We start from the raw sequence: 20844 nt of genomic DNA, 5'->3' as shown, positions 1-20844 counted from the left end.
CAGTTGGAACAGTCATCTTGAGGGATTTGTTACTGTTACGGTAACTGCTCTGCTGTCGCAGCACAAGTGAGGCACACTTAATACATACTCTAGTCGTGTGCTTTATTGAAGCGCAGATGCATCTGTGGATGGGTTATGTTCTGGAGTAGAGAGGTTGTTCTGAGACCGCTGAGTGAAGTGTCTAGTTTTTGTTTTTTACTTCCATGGAGTCCAAGCTGCTGAGCACATATTATTTTCAGCAAAGCCCGACTCTGCACAAACTCAGCCATTTGTCTTGTCTGTGCATGTACCCAAGCAGTAAAGCACATCAGAGCAAGTCACACTTTGGGGGTAGGATGGTTCCAGTATAGCTTCATGATCACCAGCCACAAATGGGCTCTCAGGCCTTTTCTACCCGGTTATTCACTCCTTCTCTTCTTCCTCAGACCCAGTTTTCCTACTACCTTTTCCCCACTCTTGGCAGATGATCTTGACCCCTGTTCCTAGAGAAATTGAAGCCAGAGGTGGGAAATCTTTCTTTTTGCTACCGAAGATATAAGGCTACCTTCATCTCCATCCATCCTAGCCATCTTTGCTCTGTTCGACAGCGGAATCCTCCCTCCAGTTATCTAAAGCCTGTCTCTTCCTTCTATGCTCTGCATTCCATCCCAGCCATTGCCTCAGAAACCTTCTTTCTTGCACGTATTCAGCTTTTGCCTCCCAACCAGATCCTTCTCTTCGGATTTCATGTATGCTGAAGTCTTTTCCATTAATGAAACAACCAAACCAAAACCAAACCTGTTGCCTTCGAGTTGATTCCAACTCATGGTGACCCTATAAGACAGAGTAGAACTGCCCCATAGAGTTTCCAAGGAGTGCCTGGTGGATCTGAACTGCCAGCCTTTAGATTAGCAGCTGTAGCACTTAACCACTACACCACCAAGGTTTCCCATAAAACAACAAACAACAAAAATTTCCCCCTTAACTCCATGTTTTTTGCAGCTGCTTCTTTATTTCATTTCTCTCCTTCAAGGCCAAACTTAATTTCTTCACTCCCCGTTTACTTCCCAACCCACTCTAATCTGGTGTATGGCTCTGTACTCCATCAAAACGCATCTCCTGGGGTCATGAGAACTTCCATGTGGCTAAATCCATGGGACATTTGTCAGGCCTTATCTTATTCTCAGTATTTGACCCTATTGACCTTTTCCTCTTGAAATATTCTTTTCCCTTAGTCTCTATGGTATTATACTCCCTCATGTTTTCTCCTATTTCATGTGCTATTCCTGCCCAGTTCCCTTTGCACTCAGCCTCCTTTAACAACACCAGCGAATGCTGGAGTTTTTCAAAGTTGCGTGTTCAGTATTCTTTTTTCTCATCCATGCTTATATCCCTAATGACTGTAACCATTGTTACAAAACTAAGTTCTGTGGATTTGACCTTCTAAATAGCTCCTGACCTTGTCCATTTCTCTTACCACTGCTACATTCTTTTGCAAGTCACCATGGCATTCTGCCTGTATTCTGTGGGAGTACTTTTGCCCCTTTAAATTTTCTTCTTCATCTCACCCATCTCATAATTTAATCCCTTACAATCCTCCTTATTAATGTACATTAATGGTGTTCCATAGTTCTTAGAAAAAAACCCAAAATCCTTTAAGAAGGCCACGAGATTCTACATCATCTTGACCCCTGCCCTCTATCTAGCTTCATTTCTTGTCACGTTCCTCTTTGCTGCTGGATCCTCACCCACCGACAGTGGTCGTCTTGTAGCAATGCTCCCTCCAACCACAGAGCACATGCATGCTTTTCCCTCTACCCAGATACTCTTTCACTACTTTTTCTTCTGAGCTCCCTTTGAAGCTCTGTGTTCTCCCTACACCTCAGTGGGGAAACCTTACCTGATTAAGTCGCAGCTTCGAGGCCCATACCCTTCACCTTTATAGCATTTAACACAGTTGCAGTTATGTTTATTTCTGTGATTATTTAGCTGCCTTCCATATCTTTATCCTTTGTTGCTTTAATGCAGTTGCAGATATATTTATTGTGTTTATTTAGATGTCTTCACTTGTAAGTTTTAGTAGTGTGAGATCTATTATATTCTCAGGGCCTATTTAACACATTTCCTGGCACATGGTAGATGCTTTTTAAATATAGAGCAAATGAAGGAGCTTGCTAGTTTGTTGACGGGGAAGAATTATTTTCTAATTATTATACCAAAGCACCAAATTATGCCTTCTCTGATTATATTCTCATTACATTGTTTATATGCCAATAGATACTTCTTGATAACCTTGTATACATTGCTCTTATTCCTAGTTTCAAAAGTACTTTCACATAAATCTGCTCTTGAGATTTTGGGCAAGTCCATTGGGCTTTTCAAACCTTATGCCAATAACATCTCTATATACTTCTCCTGCCCCTCACTCCCACACACACATTTCCAGGTGCTCTTCAGGGATAACTGGGATTCTAGCAGATTCTAGTTCTCAATTTTTGTCATCACTGATTTTCATTTTTCATGGAAGGGAACTGAGAGTATGTATCCAAAGCCATATATAGATAGATAATGAGTTAGGAATAATATATCGTGGAACACCTGATTAGGTGTTTTTTTTTTTTCACCTCAGTATAGTCTTTTCCCTCAAATATGTAAAGGTTGTCTTTTTTTTTTTTTTTTTTTTAATCAAAGTAAACTGTTGTCCAGTTTCCTTTCAGGTGATCAGGTATCTCAAATCACAAAGGTTACTTAAGTGATTTTTTTTTTTTTTTTTTTGCTTTAATGAAAAAAAAAAAAAAATCTGTGAAATCCTTTTTCAGATTTCTTCATTATACAGTCCATTCTAGAGTTAGTACAACACTAAATGTCATCCCTGACCAACACTAAGTTTGATATAAACAATAAAAATAAAGACTGGAAAAGAGTTGAAAGATTCACTGTCTTCTGCTGAGGGCATAAGGCAGTAGGCATGTTTGTGTTTGCATGTGCTTTGTGTTTGTCTTATAACTATCTGATAGTAGTGTAGTTTTTTTTTTTTACCAATTAGAAACTATAATTTTGTGAGAAAAAGACCAAAGAAATGTAAGAGACGAGAGATACTCTAGGATGGTTTCGTTTATAACCTTGCCTCGTAAGAAGCACCTGTGTGGGGGAAGGTACTTGTTAAAATACAGGCCACCAGTCTTTTCCCTTATTCAGTAAGTCTGGGTTAGGGTCTTAAAACCATTCTAAGTGTATATTTCCCATAAGCTTGTGAAATACTGGGATTGTGGATATTGACGAGTACCGTTGTAACAATAATCTGGAAGTTTATTTTTCTTATTTCTTTTAATTTATTTTTTGGGGTATGTAAATACATACGTACACACTTCCTTGTGTTTCTTTATGGTAATACCATCATCATTTTCATTTCCCCTAGTAGCTGAATCATCACTTCTTCTTTATTTTATCTTGATATTGTATGTTACTATTTAAATAGTCCTCAGCTTATAATGCCAGGAGAGTATAGCAAAAAGCTTAGGCTATGTACTCAGACAGACCTGGGTTGAAATCCTGACTCTAACACTTTTCAGATTTGTGCGCTTTGCAAGGTTATGTAACCTACTTAAGCTTCAGTTTTTTTTTCTTTTCCTCTGTAAGTTGAGGATAATAACGCAACCCACCATTACTGTTGCTGAGAGGATGAAATAATAACGTTTAAAACCCTAAATGTCTTGTCTGCCACGTAGTAGGCATCAATCCTGTTGTTGTTTTGTGATTTTTATGATTTTATAAAGCATCCCAAGTAGCAGCTTTGCCAGAAGCTGAAGTTGAGAAGATGAGAAGTGAGGGGAATGTAGAAGAAGCTATATATGCTTTTTGAAACTTTATAATTTATCCCTCATTTGTTGTTTTCCACTCCATGCCTGTTTTCCAAATTGTTTTCAGCAGAGTGAAGCCTTTAGGAAACCTCAAAAGGGTGTGTGCTTGCTTTAACTTATGAAGAATCTATAACTTAGTTGAAACTAGGATTTGAAGCCTTGTTGGAAGCCATAGATTATGGCTTTGTCTGTAGAAATTAGTGAAAGAAAAGAAAAGGAACAAACCTAGGATGGAATATGTCTCCAGGAGTTTTAATTATTAGGATCTTCCAGTCCCAACAGCTCATTCATTGTTTTATTCATTCATTCTTTAGACGTTCATGTGCTAGGCATTGTGCTAGATGTCAGGGGTATAAACATGGGTAAAACACAGTCCCTGCCTTCAGGAACCACAGTGTAATGTGAGACAGACATATACATAAAATGCGGCAAACACAGAAACAGAGATAACACCCAGCCTTTGGGACCAGGAAGAAGTGCTTCCTGGAGGAGATGACAGTAGAATTGAGTCTTGCAGGAAGAATGTGAGTTGGCCAGGTAGTGTCATTTATGTGGATGAGGCAGGCTGTGGAGGTTATTTGAACAAAGGAAAGAGGCAAGAAAAATCTGATGTGTTTTGTTTCTGTAGTGGGAAATGGGCTCTGTCCATCTCTGGCCCCTAAGACTCATAGAAGGGAAATTGCTCAAGTATAAGAAGAAGGTTCAGATGATGGCAGCTAAAAGCCAACGGTCCACATCCATTCAGTAAATAGTTATTGCATGCCAACAAAATCGTAACAAAATTTAGGAGTTTAAATCACTTAAATTTGTCATCCTTTGAAAAAAATCTCCAAATTTGGGCTTTGACTATGCATTGATACTTCTTAAATCTGCCTCTTCAGGTGTTGTCAACTGTTTGGTTCAGGATTTGGTTATCTTATATCTGCACTGATGTACTTGTCTCTTAGCTAACGTTTGTCAGTGCGCTCTCTAACGTGTTCCAGTGGCAAGTTCTCATTACTTTTTCCCCAGGTATTTTGACTTCATTTCACGCTCCTTGTAGCTCAGCACAATCAGTGTTGGACATGACATAATATGGAAGCCTTAGTCTCTTGTGCTAATCTTCAGACATTGATAACTCAGTATCAAGTCACATTTTCCTACAGAATCCTGTCTAATTCTTATGTAAGCTAATTTATTAGTAAAGTGCCTGAGGACTGGAAATTTATTTGGTTGTGTCTGTATTACAAAAGTCTCTTATGCAATTTTAATGTTCAGCCGGCTTTGGCTGTTTGTTAGGGTAGCAATATCTTTATATTACATATATCTGTATAAAAAAACCAAACCAAACCAGTTGTTATGGAGTCAGTTCTGACTCATGGCAACCCCATGTATTTCAGAACAGAACTGTGCTCCACAGGGTTTTTATGGCTGTGACCTTTTGGAAGTAGATGCCAGGCCTTTCTTCTGAGGCACCTCTGGGTGGGTTCAAACTGCTAACCTTCCAGTTATTAGCCCAGCACTTAACCATTCGTGCCGCTCAGGGTCTCCGTATTTCCATACATATACCTATATATACATATGTGACCACTTACATGTTTATGTATAAATACCTGTTTTGTCTGGGTAGAATGCTCTGTTAAAATGGGTATTGTATAAGAGGTAAACATTACTTTTATCTGAAATTATTTTGCATATGACATTAACCATTTTGTTTGATACTTTTTTGCCCTATTATTTTTGGAACAAATTATGGCCGCGAAACGTGCATGTAAGTGGCTTATATGTTTTGGCCTCATTTTCAACTTCATCTTATACTGTTGTCTTCTTGTATTTTCATTTCTTTGTAAGCTGTTGATAAACGTTTCTGGAAAAAAGTGTGATATAAATATATGTTTTTAAAAATTGCCATCCACAATGATGGAGTCATTTAGAAAAGAGAGCGTTATCATAGAATAATAAAACAAGTAAGAATTAAAATGGTCCTTTTTCTATAAAAAGACTAGTGTAAGTTATTTTAGGGGCAGAGGATTACATTATGATTTTGGAAGGTTTCCATAGAACAGGGAAATTAGATCAGTTAATGCTCAGCTGTCAAAAATACAGGAACTTGGTTGTGGCCTACTGCATGCTTGCAGTGTAGTCTAACGTTCTTGGGTGAGTCAAACTTAAGATGGAAATGAAACTTCCTGTTAACGTTCTGCCAAAGGAGATGTTACAGTGAAACCTTCAGAACAAAAAGATAAATCTTCCGTATGCTGAAAATAGCTGAAATTATTAAAGGTTATATTATTCCAGCGAGACTAAAGAAAGGCAGACATTTGCCTCTTCTGGATGCTCTCCTTCACTAGATACATAGAGAAAGGGCAGATTGAAAGACTGTGAAAATGACCAAACTCTTAGATGAGCTAGAAGAGGGATAGATGTGAAGATTTTTAGGCTCTTACTTTTTCATAGTGATTTTTAAAGCTTCCCTTCTTTTCCTCCTTGTTTTAACCAGTTTTCTTTTTTGACTGCAGTCTTTTATGGAGGGAAACCATTTCAGTTTTTGTTCCATTAAAATGTTAAATGTCAGGATAAAAGAGGTGACTTATCCGAACTCAATGTATTACACAGCTGCTTTTCTGCTGAAATGACTATGTCATTCTGAAGGAAGTTTTATGTTTTATTCTCTTACTCGAAAACCTGATTCTTCCATGACTTTATTCATTTTCTCTGGGATTACTCACTGTTTGCTTTCTTTGCTAATGGCAGGGTTCACATAATGACATGCTGTTTCTTGTTCTGAGATTTGGCAAACTCAAAAAGGCTGTTTATTATTTCTTGAAAATGTGTGCACTTTATGGAAACAAAACATAGTTTTAATGGAAGAATTTTGGATATTTGTTTTTGTCTAAACTGTGATATACACCTGTTTAGTAATCTTAAAGTTGGCACACTCTTCAGCATACCTCTATGTGAAAAAGAAATGTTATTTCTAGAGGTATGGCACTTCCCCCATTGTTTTCAGTAGATTTGTTGTTCCTATAATAAATGTAGGATCACTTTTGAGTGATCATATTGGTGGTATGTGATAACATTAAAGAGTTTCCTAATAACGTCCTAAGATTCAAGTGGGCAGGTAATGGTGGCTACATATCAAGGTTATGACCATTGCAAAGTGCTATAAAACTTCAAGGAGATTGTTTTGGAAGCCTCCTTTCTCATCAGGTAAAAATAGGAGTACAAATTGCTCTTCACCTTTCTAAGATTAATGATATATTTTCAAAGAATTTCTCATGTAAACAACCTTCCAAATAGTATTCAAAATAATTTGCATTTCATTCCTCCTGCTCTACCTCTGAGCCCTCTCACTCGCTCTGTGGTTCCCCAAATGATTATTTTGAGCAGAATAGAATGCCTTTGGCGGTTGTAGAGGGCTTTTGCTTATAAACTGATAAACAGGTTCTTACTCAGTGATTTTGGGGTGGGTGAAACCCTTTTGAAGGCTTTAGTGTTTCCACATTTGTTTCTGTATTCTTTTTTGTTTTTAATTGTGCTTTAGGTGAAAGTTTATAGAGCAAATTAATTTCTTATTAAACATTATACATATTGTTTTGTGACATTGTTTGCCAACCCTGTGACACGTCAACACTCACCCCTTCTCTGCCTTGGGTTCCCCATTTCTACTTATCCAGCTTTCGTGTCCCCTCCTTGCCCCTGGACTGGTGTCCCCATTTAAGTTACGTATATTATTGTTTGTTTTATAGGCCTGTCTAATCTTTGGCTGAAAAGTAAACCTCAGGAGTGATTTCAGTACTAAGTTAAAAAGGCGTCTGGGGGCCATACTCTCGGGGATTCCTCCAGTCTCTGTCAGACCAGTAAGTCTGGTCTTTTTTTGTGAGTTTGAGTTTTGTTCTACATTTTTTTCCAATTCTGTCTGGAACCCTCTATTGTAATCCCTGTCAGAGCAGTTGCTGGTTGTAGCCAGGTACCATCTAGTTGTACTGAACTCCGTCTGGTGGAGGCTGTGGTAGCTCTGGTCCATTAGTCCTTTGGACTAATCCTTACCTTGTGTCTTTGGTTTTCATCATTCTCTCTTGGTCCAGATGGGGTGGGACCAGTGAAATATCTTAGATGGCCACTCACAAGCTTTTAAGGGCCCAAACGCTACTCACCAAATAAAGATGTAGAACATTTTTTTTTTATAAACTATATTATGCCAGTTGAGCTAGATGTTCCCTGAGACCATGTAACTCCATCCCTCAGGGAGTTTGGATGTGTCTGCAAAGCTTCTATGACTTTGCCTTGGTCAAGCTGTGCTGACTTCCCCAGTATTGTGTACTGTCTTAACCCTTCGCCAAAGTTACTGCTTATCTGTTGTCTGGTTAGTGTTTTTCCCTCCCCACTGCTTCATAATCATCAGAGATTGTCTCTTTCTGTGTGTAAGCCTTTTCATGAGTTTTTATAATAGTGCACTGATACAGTATTTGTCCTTTTGTGATTGACTTATTTCATCTAGCATGATGTTTCTGTATTTTAATGCTTTGTTTGTGAGATTTCTGACTGGCTTCTGGTCTTGAGTTAAGCTTCCAACTACTGCATTTTGGCACTTCTATACAAGGAGCGTTTGGAAAATCTTTTCTCGTCTCATATAGATAGAACTAGCTTCAAAGTATACCCATGGCTTAGAATTACATGTAAGCCTCACAAATTAGAAAGAGATGAAGTTGTATGTGTGTGTGTGTGTAAAAACTAGTACTTATATCAGCATCCATGTATAATTCAAATTACTAAATGATCAAGCTTCTACCAACTTATTAGCAGTTATTTATTATCTATGTACATATCACTGTGCATGCCAGCAGAATAATAAAATTCAAAAGTTTATTAATACATGGTTCTTGCTGCATTGGAATTGACTGGTTGGAACACGATTTGGATGTACGTGAAAATATGGCAGTGAAGTACATGATTATCCTAAGTGCCAAATGGAGTGTCATAAAAACAAACAAACAAAAAAACCAAACCCAGTGCAGTCGAGTCAGTTCCGACTCATAACGACCCTATAGGACAGAGTAGAACTGCCCCATAGAGTTTCCAAGGAGCGCCTGGCGGATTTGAACTGCTGACCGTTTGGTTAGGAGCCGTAGCACTTAACCACTATGCCACCAGGGTTTCTGAGTGTCATAGGCCAGGACTATATGGAGGCCGGAGAACAGAGAGAGCAAGAAGGACTGAGAAAATTACAGTCCACAAGGAGGTAGGGCTTGATGTTTACCCTGAAGGATGCATAGGATTAAAGAAGACAGCAGCAGCAGGAAAGGGTACCCCAGACAGTGGATGACACGGGCAGGCACTGAACTAAGCATTAGCTTTTTGTGTTTGTGTTTGTTGGATTAGAAGGATGCTATTGGGGAAGTAGAGCTTAAACAGGTTGAATGGGGAAGATCTTCATATATATTCTAAGACTGTAAAGAATTTGTAGTATTTGTTGAAAGTTGTGTAAGTTCAAATTTTTATATTTTCTTTGTTCCATTTGCTTTTGGCACATACAAGTTTCCAAGAGAAGTAAGCAATGTGAAATGTTTGATGAAAATCTCTGTATTTTACGCAGTCTTAGTATTAATATTTGCAGAAGTTGTATAAATAGATGCAAATGTAAATATAATCTTGAATTGGCACATTAGAAACTTTTAACTAAAACAGTGAATTTTTTCCTAGGCCGGACCTGATAGACATGAATACTGTTGCTGTTCAAAGCAACATTGCAAATTTAGAGCACGCTTTTTATGTAGCAGAAAAAATTGGTGTTATAAGGCTTCTGGATCCTGAAGGTGAGTTGTTGTCTTTACCATCTGTGGACCACCATGAAGTCTGATCAAAAATAATCTGTCAGCATGGTTAAATAATCAATTTATGTTGCTGCGTTTAGATGTTGATGTCTCCTCACCTGATGAAAAATCAGTAATAACTTATGTGTCATCTCTCTATGATGCATTTCCTAAAGTCCCTGAAGGTGGTGAAGGCATCAGTGCAAACGTGAGTATTGATTTTCCCATGTTAAGTGCTATTGATTCAGTAATGACCAGATGAGTGAATTCTTTGGTAGTGCTTTTTACAGTTTTTCAATTTCATATTTTTTTTAATAATTTGAGTTAATATGCTCTGTAATAAACTGATACCCTATGCATTTTATGATACTATTCCACCATTAAAATTAGAATGTATCTCAAAATAATATTTGTTCAGTGTTGTAACTAGACCATTCAGAATTACATTTCATTTTATAAATAAAAGCTGTGAACCACTAAAATTTGGAGATTTTAGCTTGCCTCTGTTTTACCAGTACTCTTTTTGCTATCCTTTTATATATATAGAATAGCTGACTTTTGAAAACACTTTTCAGTTTATTAGCTCAGATGATCCCTTGAGATAAATTGGCCAGGTATCGTTTTTCTGATTTAACAGTCCCAGAGGAAGGTTATGTAATTTGGCCAAATTCACAGAACTGTTGAGTAAGCGGGGCAAGATCTCTGACACACAGCTTTGGACTCCTTATTAGTAATTCAGTTCAATCATACATATTGTAGTGGTCATGCTAGCAAGTATTCGTACATTTCTGGAAGAGAACAGGAAATCCTGGACATATTATACATTTGGGAACAATCCCCTCTCACCCTGGCTCCTCCTCTCCTCCCTGCAGATAACTTTTTTTTTCCTACTTTATCCTGAAGGTTTAGGAGCTCATCTTGGTGAGCTCCCTTTTCCACTCTGTTAGTTTACCTCAGTGTGCTGTTGTTTCTAGACCTATTTCCTTTCCCTTCCCTACTTCCCTTCTCTCTTTCCAAAGGCTTATCCTCTTATGATCCCTGAGTAACTTGGTCCCATGCTCATCCTCCCCTCTAATGCCTGCCAACGAGTTAATCATTTTTCCCCCTGTATTTTTTTTTTTTTTTTTAAATTCAGCTGTGCTCAGGTCTCCCTCTTGGGGGTGTGGTGTGGGCAGGAAGTTCTGTTCTGAACCTACTGTCTCTGTCTCCTTTAGCGGCTATATTATTGCTCACTCCTCTTCCCCACCCCCACTCCATTCTTAAGTAGGTGGTCTGTGCTGTGTAGCTTTTGTCCCATTTTTCTACTAAAAGGAGTCTCTGAGAAGTCAGCAATTCAAATTTTTGCATCGTTACTTTTTCTTATAGTTATAACATTTATCATAGGATGGGCTAGAAGTTAAGAATACATGGACCATGGTCCAAATCTGACCTCAAAAAAGGTTTTCGTATGACCTTATCAGGATTCTTAAAATTATTTATCAATGAATAATGTATTGCCTTAATGTGACAATTAAAAGAGATTACATTTAATGTATATTTATTCACATACACAGTGTCTCACATAGGGCTCTACACTTAGTAGGTGCTAAAGTGGTCCATACCTAGTGTGTTCAAAGATCATTTATTTTTATCTCTTTTTTTTTTTTTTTTTGCGTTTGAGGCTCCACTTACCTGGCTTTTGCCTCTCTGAATACTACTTCCTTCCCCCTCCTGATTCCGTTTTCTCTTCAGACTTTCTAATCTGTCTTTGACCTTCTTTGCTTTGAGTCTCTGAGTTATTATTACTTATTGTTGTTGTTCTTTTCTTGCCTAAAGAAGGCCTGACATATTTACTGAATGAAAAAATACTAAATCTTTCTATCCCAGATGTCTTGTGTAAACTCTCACTCCAAATGTGAAGTCATCTGCTGGTTTATTTCATTTGGCTGTTCTACCATCATTTGAAATTCTTTGTATTTCCAAACATTTTCATCTTCTTTCCACTAAACTGGCTTGCTTCCTCCCGTTCTTCCCCCTGCCCCCTTCCGTTAGTGCTCTCACTCCTTGTCCATTTACTTGGGCTCAAACCATTTGGGTCATCTTTGATTCTGCCTTTCCTTTACAATTAACAACCAATCATCTACCAATCATTGTTCCTTTCAGAATGTTTCTTGTGGCCAGTCCTTGCTTTCTCTTCTCACTACCTATTCCTGGTCCCTTCACACTAGAACTGGAAACCCTGGTGGCGTAGTAGTTCAGTGTAATGGCTGCTAACCAAAAGGTTGTCAGTTCAAATCCACTAGGCGCTCCATGGAAGCTCTGTGGGGCAGTTCTACTCTGTCTGATTGGGTTGCTATGAGTTGGAATCGACTCGACAGCAACAGGCTTGGTTTTTTTTTTTCTTTCCCCCACACTAGAACTATGATGGTAGCTTTCTTATGGGTTTTCCACCTCTAGTTTTTTCCTGTCCGAGTCAACTCTGCACTCTGTTGACAAATTAAACTTTTCTAAAATTTGATGCCTTTAGCTTGAAAACTTTCAGTGGCTTCATGTGGTTTGTAAGATTAAATCCAATCTAGACATTCTGGTATTTAAAAGTCTGTATATCCTTATCATCTTTTCCTACCTTTTTAGCTACTGTGTCTCAACATGAATTGGTTACTGGCAGCCAGGGCATTTTGATTTTCGTGCCCTCACTCATTTGGACACCCTGTCTTTTTATTCATCCCCTCCTCCCAATTATTTATGCTCATTTCAGAACTGCCCAGGAACATCCTCTCCCATAATCCTTTAGTGACAATTTAGGGGCACATATATCCTTACCTGGTTTTTATCTCTACTTCTAGTATGTGGTACCTGCTTAAGTTGTTTTGACGCTCAATTAAATACTGCTTCATTTTGCTTAACTGTTTAAATTATGTGCGTCTCTTTTCTCCCCATCTAAGCAGTAACTCCTTGACAATTGGTATTATGTCTTAAACTGTTATTTTTTGATTACTTATAACACTTAGCATCGTGTTTTGAACTTAAAAAGCACTTATCAAATACTTAATTGGACAAAGCAGTTGCTAACTTTCCAGTTTCCTCCATTAAAAAAAAAATTGCTTAATGAGTAATTGAATTATCCCACCATATTCATTTGATATTTTTTTTTCTATCCAGTTTCCTATATTGTGTAACTCTTTTGAGTTTTAGATATTTAGTGGACTTGATCTAAGAATGATTGACAGAGATTACAACTAATCTGTTTTATGCACCCTTTTACTTGCCCTTTTTGAGTACCTGACAAACATTTGAAATTGATCACAGCATTTTTTTCTGCTGTGTTTGGGAGCAGCCTTAGGGGCCTTCTCAACACAGTACCCAGGCAGGCACTATCTTTGGATCAGAATTGGGACTTAGTTTGCTAGTGCATGGAGCCCTTGTGGCACAGTGGTTAAGTACTTCGGTGCTAACCAAAAGGATGGCAATTCAAATCCACCAGCTGCTCCTTGGAAACCCTGTGAGACAGTTCTATTCTGTCCTATAGGGTGCTCTGAGTCGGAGTCAACTTGACGGCAGTGGGTAGTGGTCAGATGGTGATAGCATGTTTTAAAGCTATATATGTTGAAAAGCTTGGGACTATGTAGAAAGTAAGAAAATGTTTAACCAGCTTTCTTTTTCAGGCTTAAATCCACCCAAAACCACTGCCATTGAGTCAGTTCTGACTCACAGTGACCCTGTAGGGTTTCTGAGGCTATAAATCTCTATGGAAGGAGACTACCACATCTTTCTCCCACGGAGCCACTGGTGGTTTCGAATCCCCGACCTTTCGGTTAGCAGTCACTCACTCTAATCACTGTGCCACTGGGCTCCTTGTCAGGTTTAAAGAAATGTGAATTCATAGGGTGGCATCTGACTAGATTGTGTAAGATGAGAATGTCATTATCTGCAGGCTTGGACTTTGTCTGCCATTTTACTGTTCTAGGATGTTGAAGTTAAATGGATTGAATACCAGAATATGGTGAACTACCTCATCCAGTGGATTAGACACCATGTGGCCACAATGTCTGACAGAACATTTCCTAATAATCCTGTGGAACTAAAGGTCAGTGTCACTAGAGAAGTTAAATGGGATTCATTTGATTATTAAACTGTTAAAGAATGCTGTAATAATTCCATTTAGTTCAAGAAAAATTGGCAGCCACTAGAGAGTAAGCAAAAGTTTTATTTGCTTATCCCTCTATTATACAAAGCAAAAAGAGGTAAACAATAATACTTAGAACATAATAACTACAACAGCTTAAAGAAATTTACAGCCTCTTAGCTTCAAAGCTAAGAGAGTTTAGAATTTGAAAGAATCTCTGGAACTGACATTCCCGGACTTTTTTTTGGTGCATGGAAAACCCCTAGGAGCCTACCAGATGGCTGGGGGAGGAGGGACTCTGGGAAGCTCACAGAAGTGTGACTGTGGTTGGGAGTGTGTCTGTCACCATATCCTGTTTAAAACACTGCCTCAGAGGCTGTTTTTGTATAACAATAGGTACGTACTGTATTTCACCACAAATTCAAGAGTAACTATCTAACTTCCAATATAAATGAATTAATGGCATAACAAAACATTTGCTGATACCTAAAAACTTAGGTCGAACTCTTTGAGGGAAAAATGTTATGGAAATATAAATGAGGATGCATATTGGAGAGGAAGTTGCATCATTTTGAACATTTGGATTATGTGAATATTAACTACAAAATGTAATTTCTTGGTTTTGTAGGCTTTGTTTTCATGATCAAACTGGAATTGCAAAAACTGTAATAATCCAGGGTGGGCCTCCTTAAAGTTGCTCATTGTGTTGATATATCCTTATGGAACATCTCAGAACAGCTCTTCACGTTGCCATGAGGAGTTTGTCCTTGGCATGAAGTTACTTGGCATCTGTTGATAAGATGCTTTTTCACTGTTCTAAAGCTGTTTGTGCTATGTCTCCCTATGTGGAGGTAAACCTTTCCAGAGTAGGAAAGCCTTTTTACCTCTGTCACCACGTGGTGCCATGGTCAGTGTTCAGCACTTAGTAGCATTCGGTGCTTACTGGCTGACTGGAGCCCTGAAACATTCCATTTTGAGTTCTAAGCAATATTCAAATTTCCTGTTCAAATATACTTATTTCCAGATGGTTTCCTATTGTCCAGAAACTTGTGCTATCTTCTGACTAATGAAGTTCCTTTAAGTTATAGGAGAAGCTTAAGCGACCACACAGATTACTTACTGGATATGCCATAATACAGGAAAGTAAATATATCATGGAGAAGTATCTACTAATAGCGAACGAAACCCTTCAGAAATATGTCTGCCTAAAGATTTATAGAGACTGGTTTTATGTCAACATGAATTAGTGTGAAATGATCAGCATACACTTATTAAATGTGGAGACATTTTACCCAGATAATTTTTATGAAGGTCCTTTATAAAAGTACAGTAAATACATCCTATTTATGAGGTTCCCAAATTAATATCTACAACTAGATAATAATTATAAGATTGAAACTTCTTTAATAATAGCACCAGCAACTTTGGTTTATCTCAAAATCTGTTTAACTTGGCGAATGGGACATTGAAACCAAATCTTAGTCCTACCTATCTGATAAGAATTCTGTTTTTAAGGATACAGTCTTGAAATAGGAGAGACAGGGTCCCCCCCTCCCCCCTTTTCCCTTTATGGGAAACTACACCAGGTTATTTTTCTAAAAACTAAAAGCTAAAGTGCAACATACTGTAAAGTACATATTTAAAGGATATGTTTTCTTATTTGGATGATGATTTTCAGTAGAGCCATAGTTAGTAATCACTGTCAACGGTTTATTATTATCCAGATGCCTGTGTGGCCCTGTTGAATCATGGCTCACATCAATAATTGTACCTGCCTCAAATCTTAACATAACCCAGGTCACCAACTGGCTGGGAATCAGTACTGCCCTGGAGTGTCGAATTTATAAGAGGAATTCCACTGAATCCATAGACACAGGATGTGGCGTTTGAAGCAGTGACATTATGAGATAATGAAAACAGAGCTTTGAGGTTTGGCCCTTAATTATTTTCCCTTTTATTTCAGGCACTTTATAATCAGTATTTACAGTTTAAAGAAACAGAAATTCCACCAAAGGAGACAGAAAAATCAAAAATTAAACGCCTGTATAAACTCTTAGAGGTAAGCAAAAATTTCTTTCTGTATTCTTTTGTATTGTGAAAAACAATCTTTGTTATACTTTGCATCTTTGCTTCACATGAAACATTTTGCTTTTCCAAGATTTGGATAGAATTTGGACGCATCAAACTCCTTCAAGGTTATCATCCAAATGACATAGAAAAAGAGTGGGGGAAACTCATTATTGCCATGCTTGAGAGGGAGAAAGCACTTCGCCCGGAAGTAGAAAGGTAGGCAGGGGTGGGAGGGTGGAGACGGGGAAAGTCTCTTTGTTCCTGTGGAAAATGCTTAAATTTCAGAGCCAGATAGACAGACTTAGGATCAAAATTTATCTTTTCTACTTACTGGCTGTGTGAGTTTAGATAAGTCACTTACTCTTTCTGATTTTCCATTTCCTTACTGTCTTAATCATCTAGTGCTGCCGTAACAGAAATACTACAAGGAGATGGCTTCAACAAAGAGAAGTTTATTTCCTCACAGTAAAGTAGGCTAAAAGTCCAAATTCAGGGTGTCAGCTGCAAGGGAAGGCTTTCTCTCTCTGTCAGCCTTCTTATCAATCTTCTCCTGGACTAGGAGTTTCTCTGTGCAGGGATCCTGGGTCCAAAGGACGTGTTCTGCTCCTGGGTTCAAAGGACGCGCCCTGCTTTCTCGGTGATATGAGGTCCTCAACTCTGCTTGCTTCCCTTTCCTTTTGTATCTTGTAAGGTAAAAGTTGGTGCAGGCCATACTCCAAGGAAACTCCCTTTACATTGGATCAGGGATTTGACCTTAGTAAGGGTGTTACAATCCCACCCTAATCTTCTTTAACATAAAATTACAATCACAAAATGGAGGATAACCATGCAATACCTGGAATCATGGCCCAGCCAAATTATTTGACACATTTTTGGGGGACATAATTCAATCCATGCCACTCTTACCTATAAACTCTTCCAAGAGAATTGAGGGGTAAATCAGTGAGGTTATGTACATAAAATGCCTGGCAGACCTGGTTGGTGTGTGAAGTCTAATATTATAGAATGTTGGTAGTTTTAAAGCCAATAAAAATTGAGAATTTTGAAAATTGGCCTTAAATCAACAGGGCCTGGGTCTGGAAGCTCATAAGTCAAGAATTAGGTTATTTTGTTTCTTGTTATATTTTTGGCTTTGACTTTCTTTCAACGGGTCAGTGGAAACCAAGGTCTAGTATGATTCCATTTAAAGGGTAGTGGAATGGCATCTAGAAAACACTCAGTAAATGTCCATTTGAGTTCCCTTTCTGCCACACTTCTACAAATGGATTTATCCTACAATGCCATCACTGGTTCTTTATCATTCTTTCTCTTCCACAACACCCAGTTGCCCAGGAACGTACCACTTAGCCCTTAGGAAACATTTGATGGATGAACTTGTCTCTGTTTTAGTCCTTACCCCACTGTCTGACTTGTGGTGTGTGGGAATTGCGATCTGTGTTCTCATTTGCTGAGGACTCCGTAGGGGTGGGGGCTGGGCCTTTCAACCTCCCCAGCCTGGTCTCACACCACACCGTCTTTGTTGTCTGCAGTGTAGCCACACTGGCTGTCTCTCACAAGGGCTCTGATATGCCAAGGTTCTGCCTTCCCATTACACAGGATCTTTGCACAGTCTGTTCCTTTGGCAGAAAAGTCTGTTTCATCCTTACATCGCAGCTCCAGTGTTACTTCCTCAAGAAAGTTTCCATAATCTCCCAGAGTAGTTCGAATTTCTAGGTTATATATGCTCGTACTTACATGTATTGTTCCTTCATAACACTTACCTCAGTTATAATATTGTTTATTTTTGTGATCATTTGGTTAATTGCTGCCTCTTCCGCAGATAAAAGCTCCAAACTCTTGTTTTTGTGGCTCATTGTGTTACCAGTCCAGTGCTTAACACAGTGTATACAATATAGATGCTCAGTATATTCATGTCCTTTGTGCCCCACACAGTGCCTTAAATGTTGTGGGAATATGAAATAATGTGTTGAAGATATGAGAAAGCAAGCCTAACTTGTCAGTCCTGTTAATGATTAAGTTATTGGTTCTACTTTTAAGAATAGTATTTTATCTTCATAGCTGGATCATTGGAGTCCCTGGGTAGTGCAAATGGTTAAAGCACTCAGCTGCGAGCTGAAAGGTTGGAGGTTCAGGTCCACCCAGAGGTGCCTTGGAGGAAAGGCCTGGCAGTCTACTTCCAAAAAAATCACCCATTGAAAACCCTATGCAGTACAGTTCTACTGTGACACATACAGGGTCGTCATGAGTTGAAATCGATTCAGTAGTAACTGGTTTTGATTTAGTCGGATCATTAGAACCAAAACAAGCTTCAGACACTCAGGCCGGAGCTTCCATGGAGGAGGTAATTCTGGATGATGAAAATGAGATACTCTAAGCTGATCATCTGAAGTAACGAGAATGTATATCAGAGAAAGTAGGTAGATTTTTAGTCATCAGAATAGTAGCTGGATTTTAATAAATGTTAATAAAAGAATGCAGTGGCTAAGATTTCAGGGCCCAGGAACCAGCACAGCTTGCATTAAGATTATTAGTCGCTCAGTTTGCTAGCTGTGAATCTTAGACAAGGTCTTTAATCTCGCGGAGCCTCAGTTTTCTCATTTGTAAAGAAGATGTAATAGTACCCACCACATTTGGTGGTTATGAGTATGAGATGAACTAATGTATGTGAAGTGATTAATCTCCACTGTATAATAATTGTTTGATAAATGTTAGGTGCTACTACTATTAATTTAAGCTTTTCTGTTTGCTAGTTATATTTCACATGCACTCTCAAATTTCCCCTTTCTTGCCTTCTGAAAAGAAAAACGTCCGCCCTTACAGAGTAGCAAAGCAACAGTTTGGCTTTGTACTGTTGGGGATGGGAAAATATTTAGGAGCTTGGCTGGGTAAATGCTTCATTTTTCTTGATGCAACAAGTTTTTTGGCATTAACTGTGCATTGCAAATATTACCTGTGTGGCATGGGAGTTTGGAAAAGACAAATGGGAAAGAGCCCGTGTTGTTACGCCATGTAATAACCTTATTTCACAGAGTTAATATTCGGTTCTTTTAAAACACGGGATTCTGAAAGATTAGAATCAGGGCTGCAGTTCCAGAATGAAGCAGAAATTGCTGGATATATATTTGAACGTGAGAAACTTTTATGCCAGCATGTAATTGATGTACAGATTGTTATTGATGGGATATTACCAGGCAGATGAGAAAGAAAAAACAAGTACAGACAAATTAATTTTACAAGATCGCAACAATATTCTACTTAACACTTTGGATTTAAAAAATACAAGTAACTATGGTATGGTTAGAAATAAGGTTACTGAGAGCAGATCTTGTAAAGAAAGGTAAATGGATACTTTTCCAGTTAATTTAACCTAATAAGTAATAAATGTGCTTTGTTTCTCTTCGGAGTCTGATTATAAGCACTTGATATGCCAGCTTTTAGCTTCACGTTATTCTGTACAGATCTGGCAGTTTCCAGTAGTCAGGGTATGGTTGAATATTTGGGTTCTTTTTAGCTGATGATTGGTATTACCAGAATAATCTTTTCTAAAAGCATCTGGCCTCTGTGAGGCATCTGAGTTGTTTTTTAGGTGGTTGCAATTGGATGACTCTTGGTGAAAATATTTGGCATGTCTTCTTCAGTGACGCCCCAATCAGGCACTTTGTCCATACTTGCAGGGTTTTAATGCAAGCTACAAAAGGCAAACCTCAGCTAGCAAACCTGTGGCTTTAGGCGAGATTCTTTTCAATAGTTATCAGCATATTATTTGCTGTGTGTTGAATATGCATGTTGAAGCGTATTTAAGGAGCCATTACAGCTGTAACATTCAGCCGCCACCTATCACCGTTAGAAGTTGTGCCTTTTGTAGACTTTCTGCTTTTTAGTCTACATTCAATGGTCGAAGAAAGAACATCGTTTCAGGAGTAAAAATGCACACTAGTAGTTACAGTTACCACAGCAGTGATTCTGTGTTTAGTAACACTACTAGCACTCGAACCAGTCTTGATTCAAATGAAAATTTTCTCTCTGTTCATTGTGGTCCAACGCTGATCAACTCCTGCATTAGCTTTGGCAATGAATCCCTTGATGGACACAGGTATTGAGTTGATTGTGTTTTTCTTTTGGTAGGCAGTATTTTACAGGGTTGGTGAACTCTGCAGCTTCAAAGGGAGAGGCATTCTTTTATCTTGTCCCTTCTTTTAGGTTGGAAATGTTGCAGCAGATTGCCAGCCGAGTTCAGAGGGACAGTGTCGCCTGTGAAGACAAACTGATACTTGCCCGAAATGCTCTCCAGTCTGTAAGTTAATTTTAGGAGCTGTTGAGATTGGGGTAGAGGGATCAGTGTGCATTTGGATGAACTAAAATTTTTGTATAACGTTTGGTTGATTCTTAGTATATCTTCTCTTCTGAAATTTAAATTTTGTTAAAGATTGTGATTGCTGTTTGTTCCCTGGAAGAACAGTGAGCAAAGGGAAAACAAAGAAACCTCAGCAGGGTTTCTGTTCCAGTATTTGGAGTTTTATATTTGAGGCTAGTTTTGCAGCTTCTTTCACAGAATTAATATTCTTCTTCTTTTTTTTTTAAATACAGGATTCTAAAAGATTAGAATCGGGGCTACAGTTTCAGAATGAAGCAGAAATTGCCGGATATATACTTGAATGTGAGAACCTTTTACGCCAGCATGTAATTGATGTACAGATTCTTATTGATGGAAAATATTACCAGTCAGATCAGTTAGTACAGAGGTAAGAGTGCTACTTATTCATACCCGTGCTTTAGTATAACCTCTTCATGGGCGCTAATAATAGGAATAGGAGTCCTTAGGAGGCCCAAATGCTTAAACGCACCACTACTTGCCGAAAGGCATCTCGGTTCAAGCCTACCCAGAGGCACCTGGGAAGACAGGCCTGGTGATCTTCTTCTGAAAGGTCGTAGCCTTGAAAATCCTATGGAGCAGTTCTACTCTGCACACATGGGGTCACCATAAGTCGGAATCAACTCTTTTCAGTCGAAAATGTATGGCATGTTAATTCTGGTATAT

At 38.5% G+C, this 20844-nt stretch overlaps 1 protein-coding gene across 18 annotated transcripts in view; it reads left to right on the top strand.

Moving 5' to 3' along the window:
• The window catches only part of DST (dystonin), a 490994-nt gene that overhangs the window by 299583 nt on the left and 170567 nt on the right, over nucleotides 1–20844 (top strand). For 15 of the 18 annotated variants that reach the window (XM_049894718.1, XM_049894699.1, XM_049894708.1 and 12 more), the window contains 7 exons: nucleotides 9522–9634; nucleotides 9733–9839; nucleotides 13578–13697; nucleotides 15700–15795; nucleotides 15895–16022; nucleotides 20007–20100; nucleotides 20394–20548. In XM_049894718.1, the coding sequence (XP_049750675.1) occupies nucleotides 9522–9634; nucleotides 9733–9839; nucleotides 13578–13697; nucleotides 15700–15795; nucleotides 15895–16022; nucleotides 20007–20100; nucleotides 20394–20548 (813 nt within the window). Of the gene's footprint in view, nucleotides 1–9521; nucleotides 9635–9732; nucleotides 9840–13577; nucleotides 13698–15699; nucleotides 15796–15894; nucleotides 16023–16046; nucleotides 19900–20006; nucleotides 20101–20393; nucleotides 20549–20844 lie in introns of those variants that run through there. The other 3 variants (XM_049894810.1, XM_049894757.1, XM_049894800.1) reach the window with 3 other exon arrangements.

This window comes from Elephas maximus, chromosome 1 (assembly GCF_024166365.1).
Source record: "Elephas maximus indicus isolate mEleMax1 chromosome 1, mEleMax1 primary haplotype, whole genome shotgun sequence".
In the NCBI taxonomy this organism is placed as follows: Eukaryota; Metazoa; Chordata; class Mammalia; order Proboscidea; family Elephantidae; genus Elephas; species Elephas maximus.
Note: the sequence above shows the minus strand (reverse complement) of the source record. Positions and strands in the feature narration are given on the sequence as shown.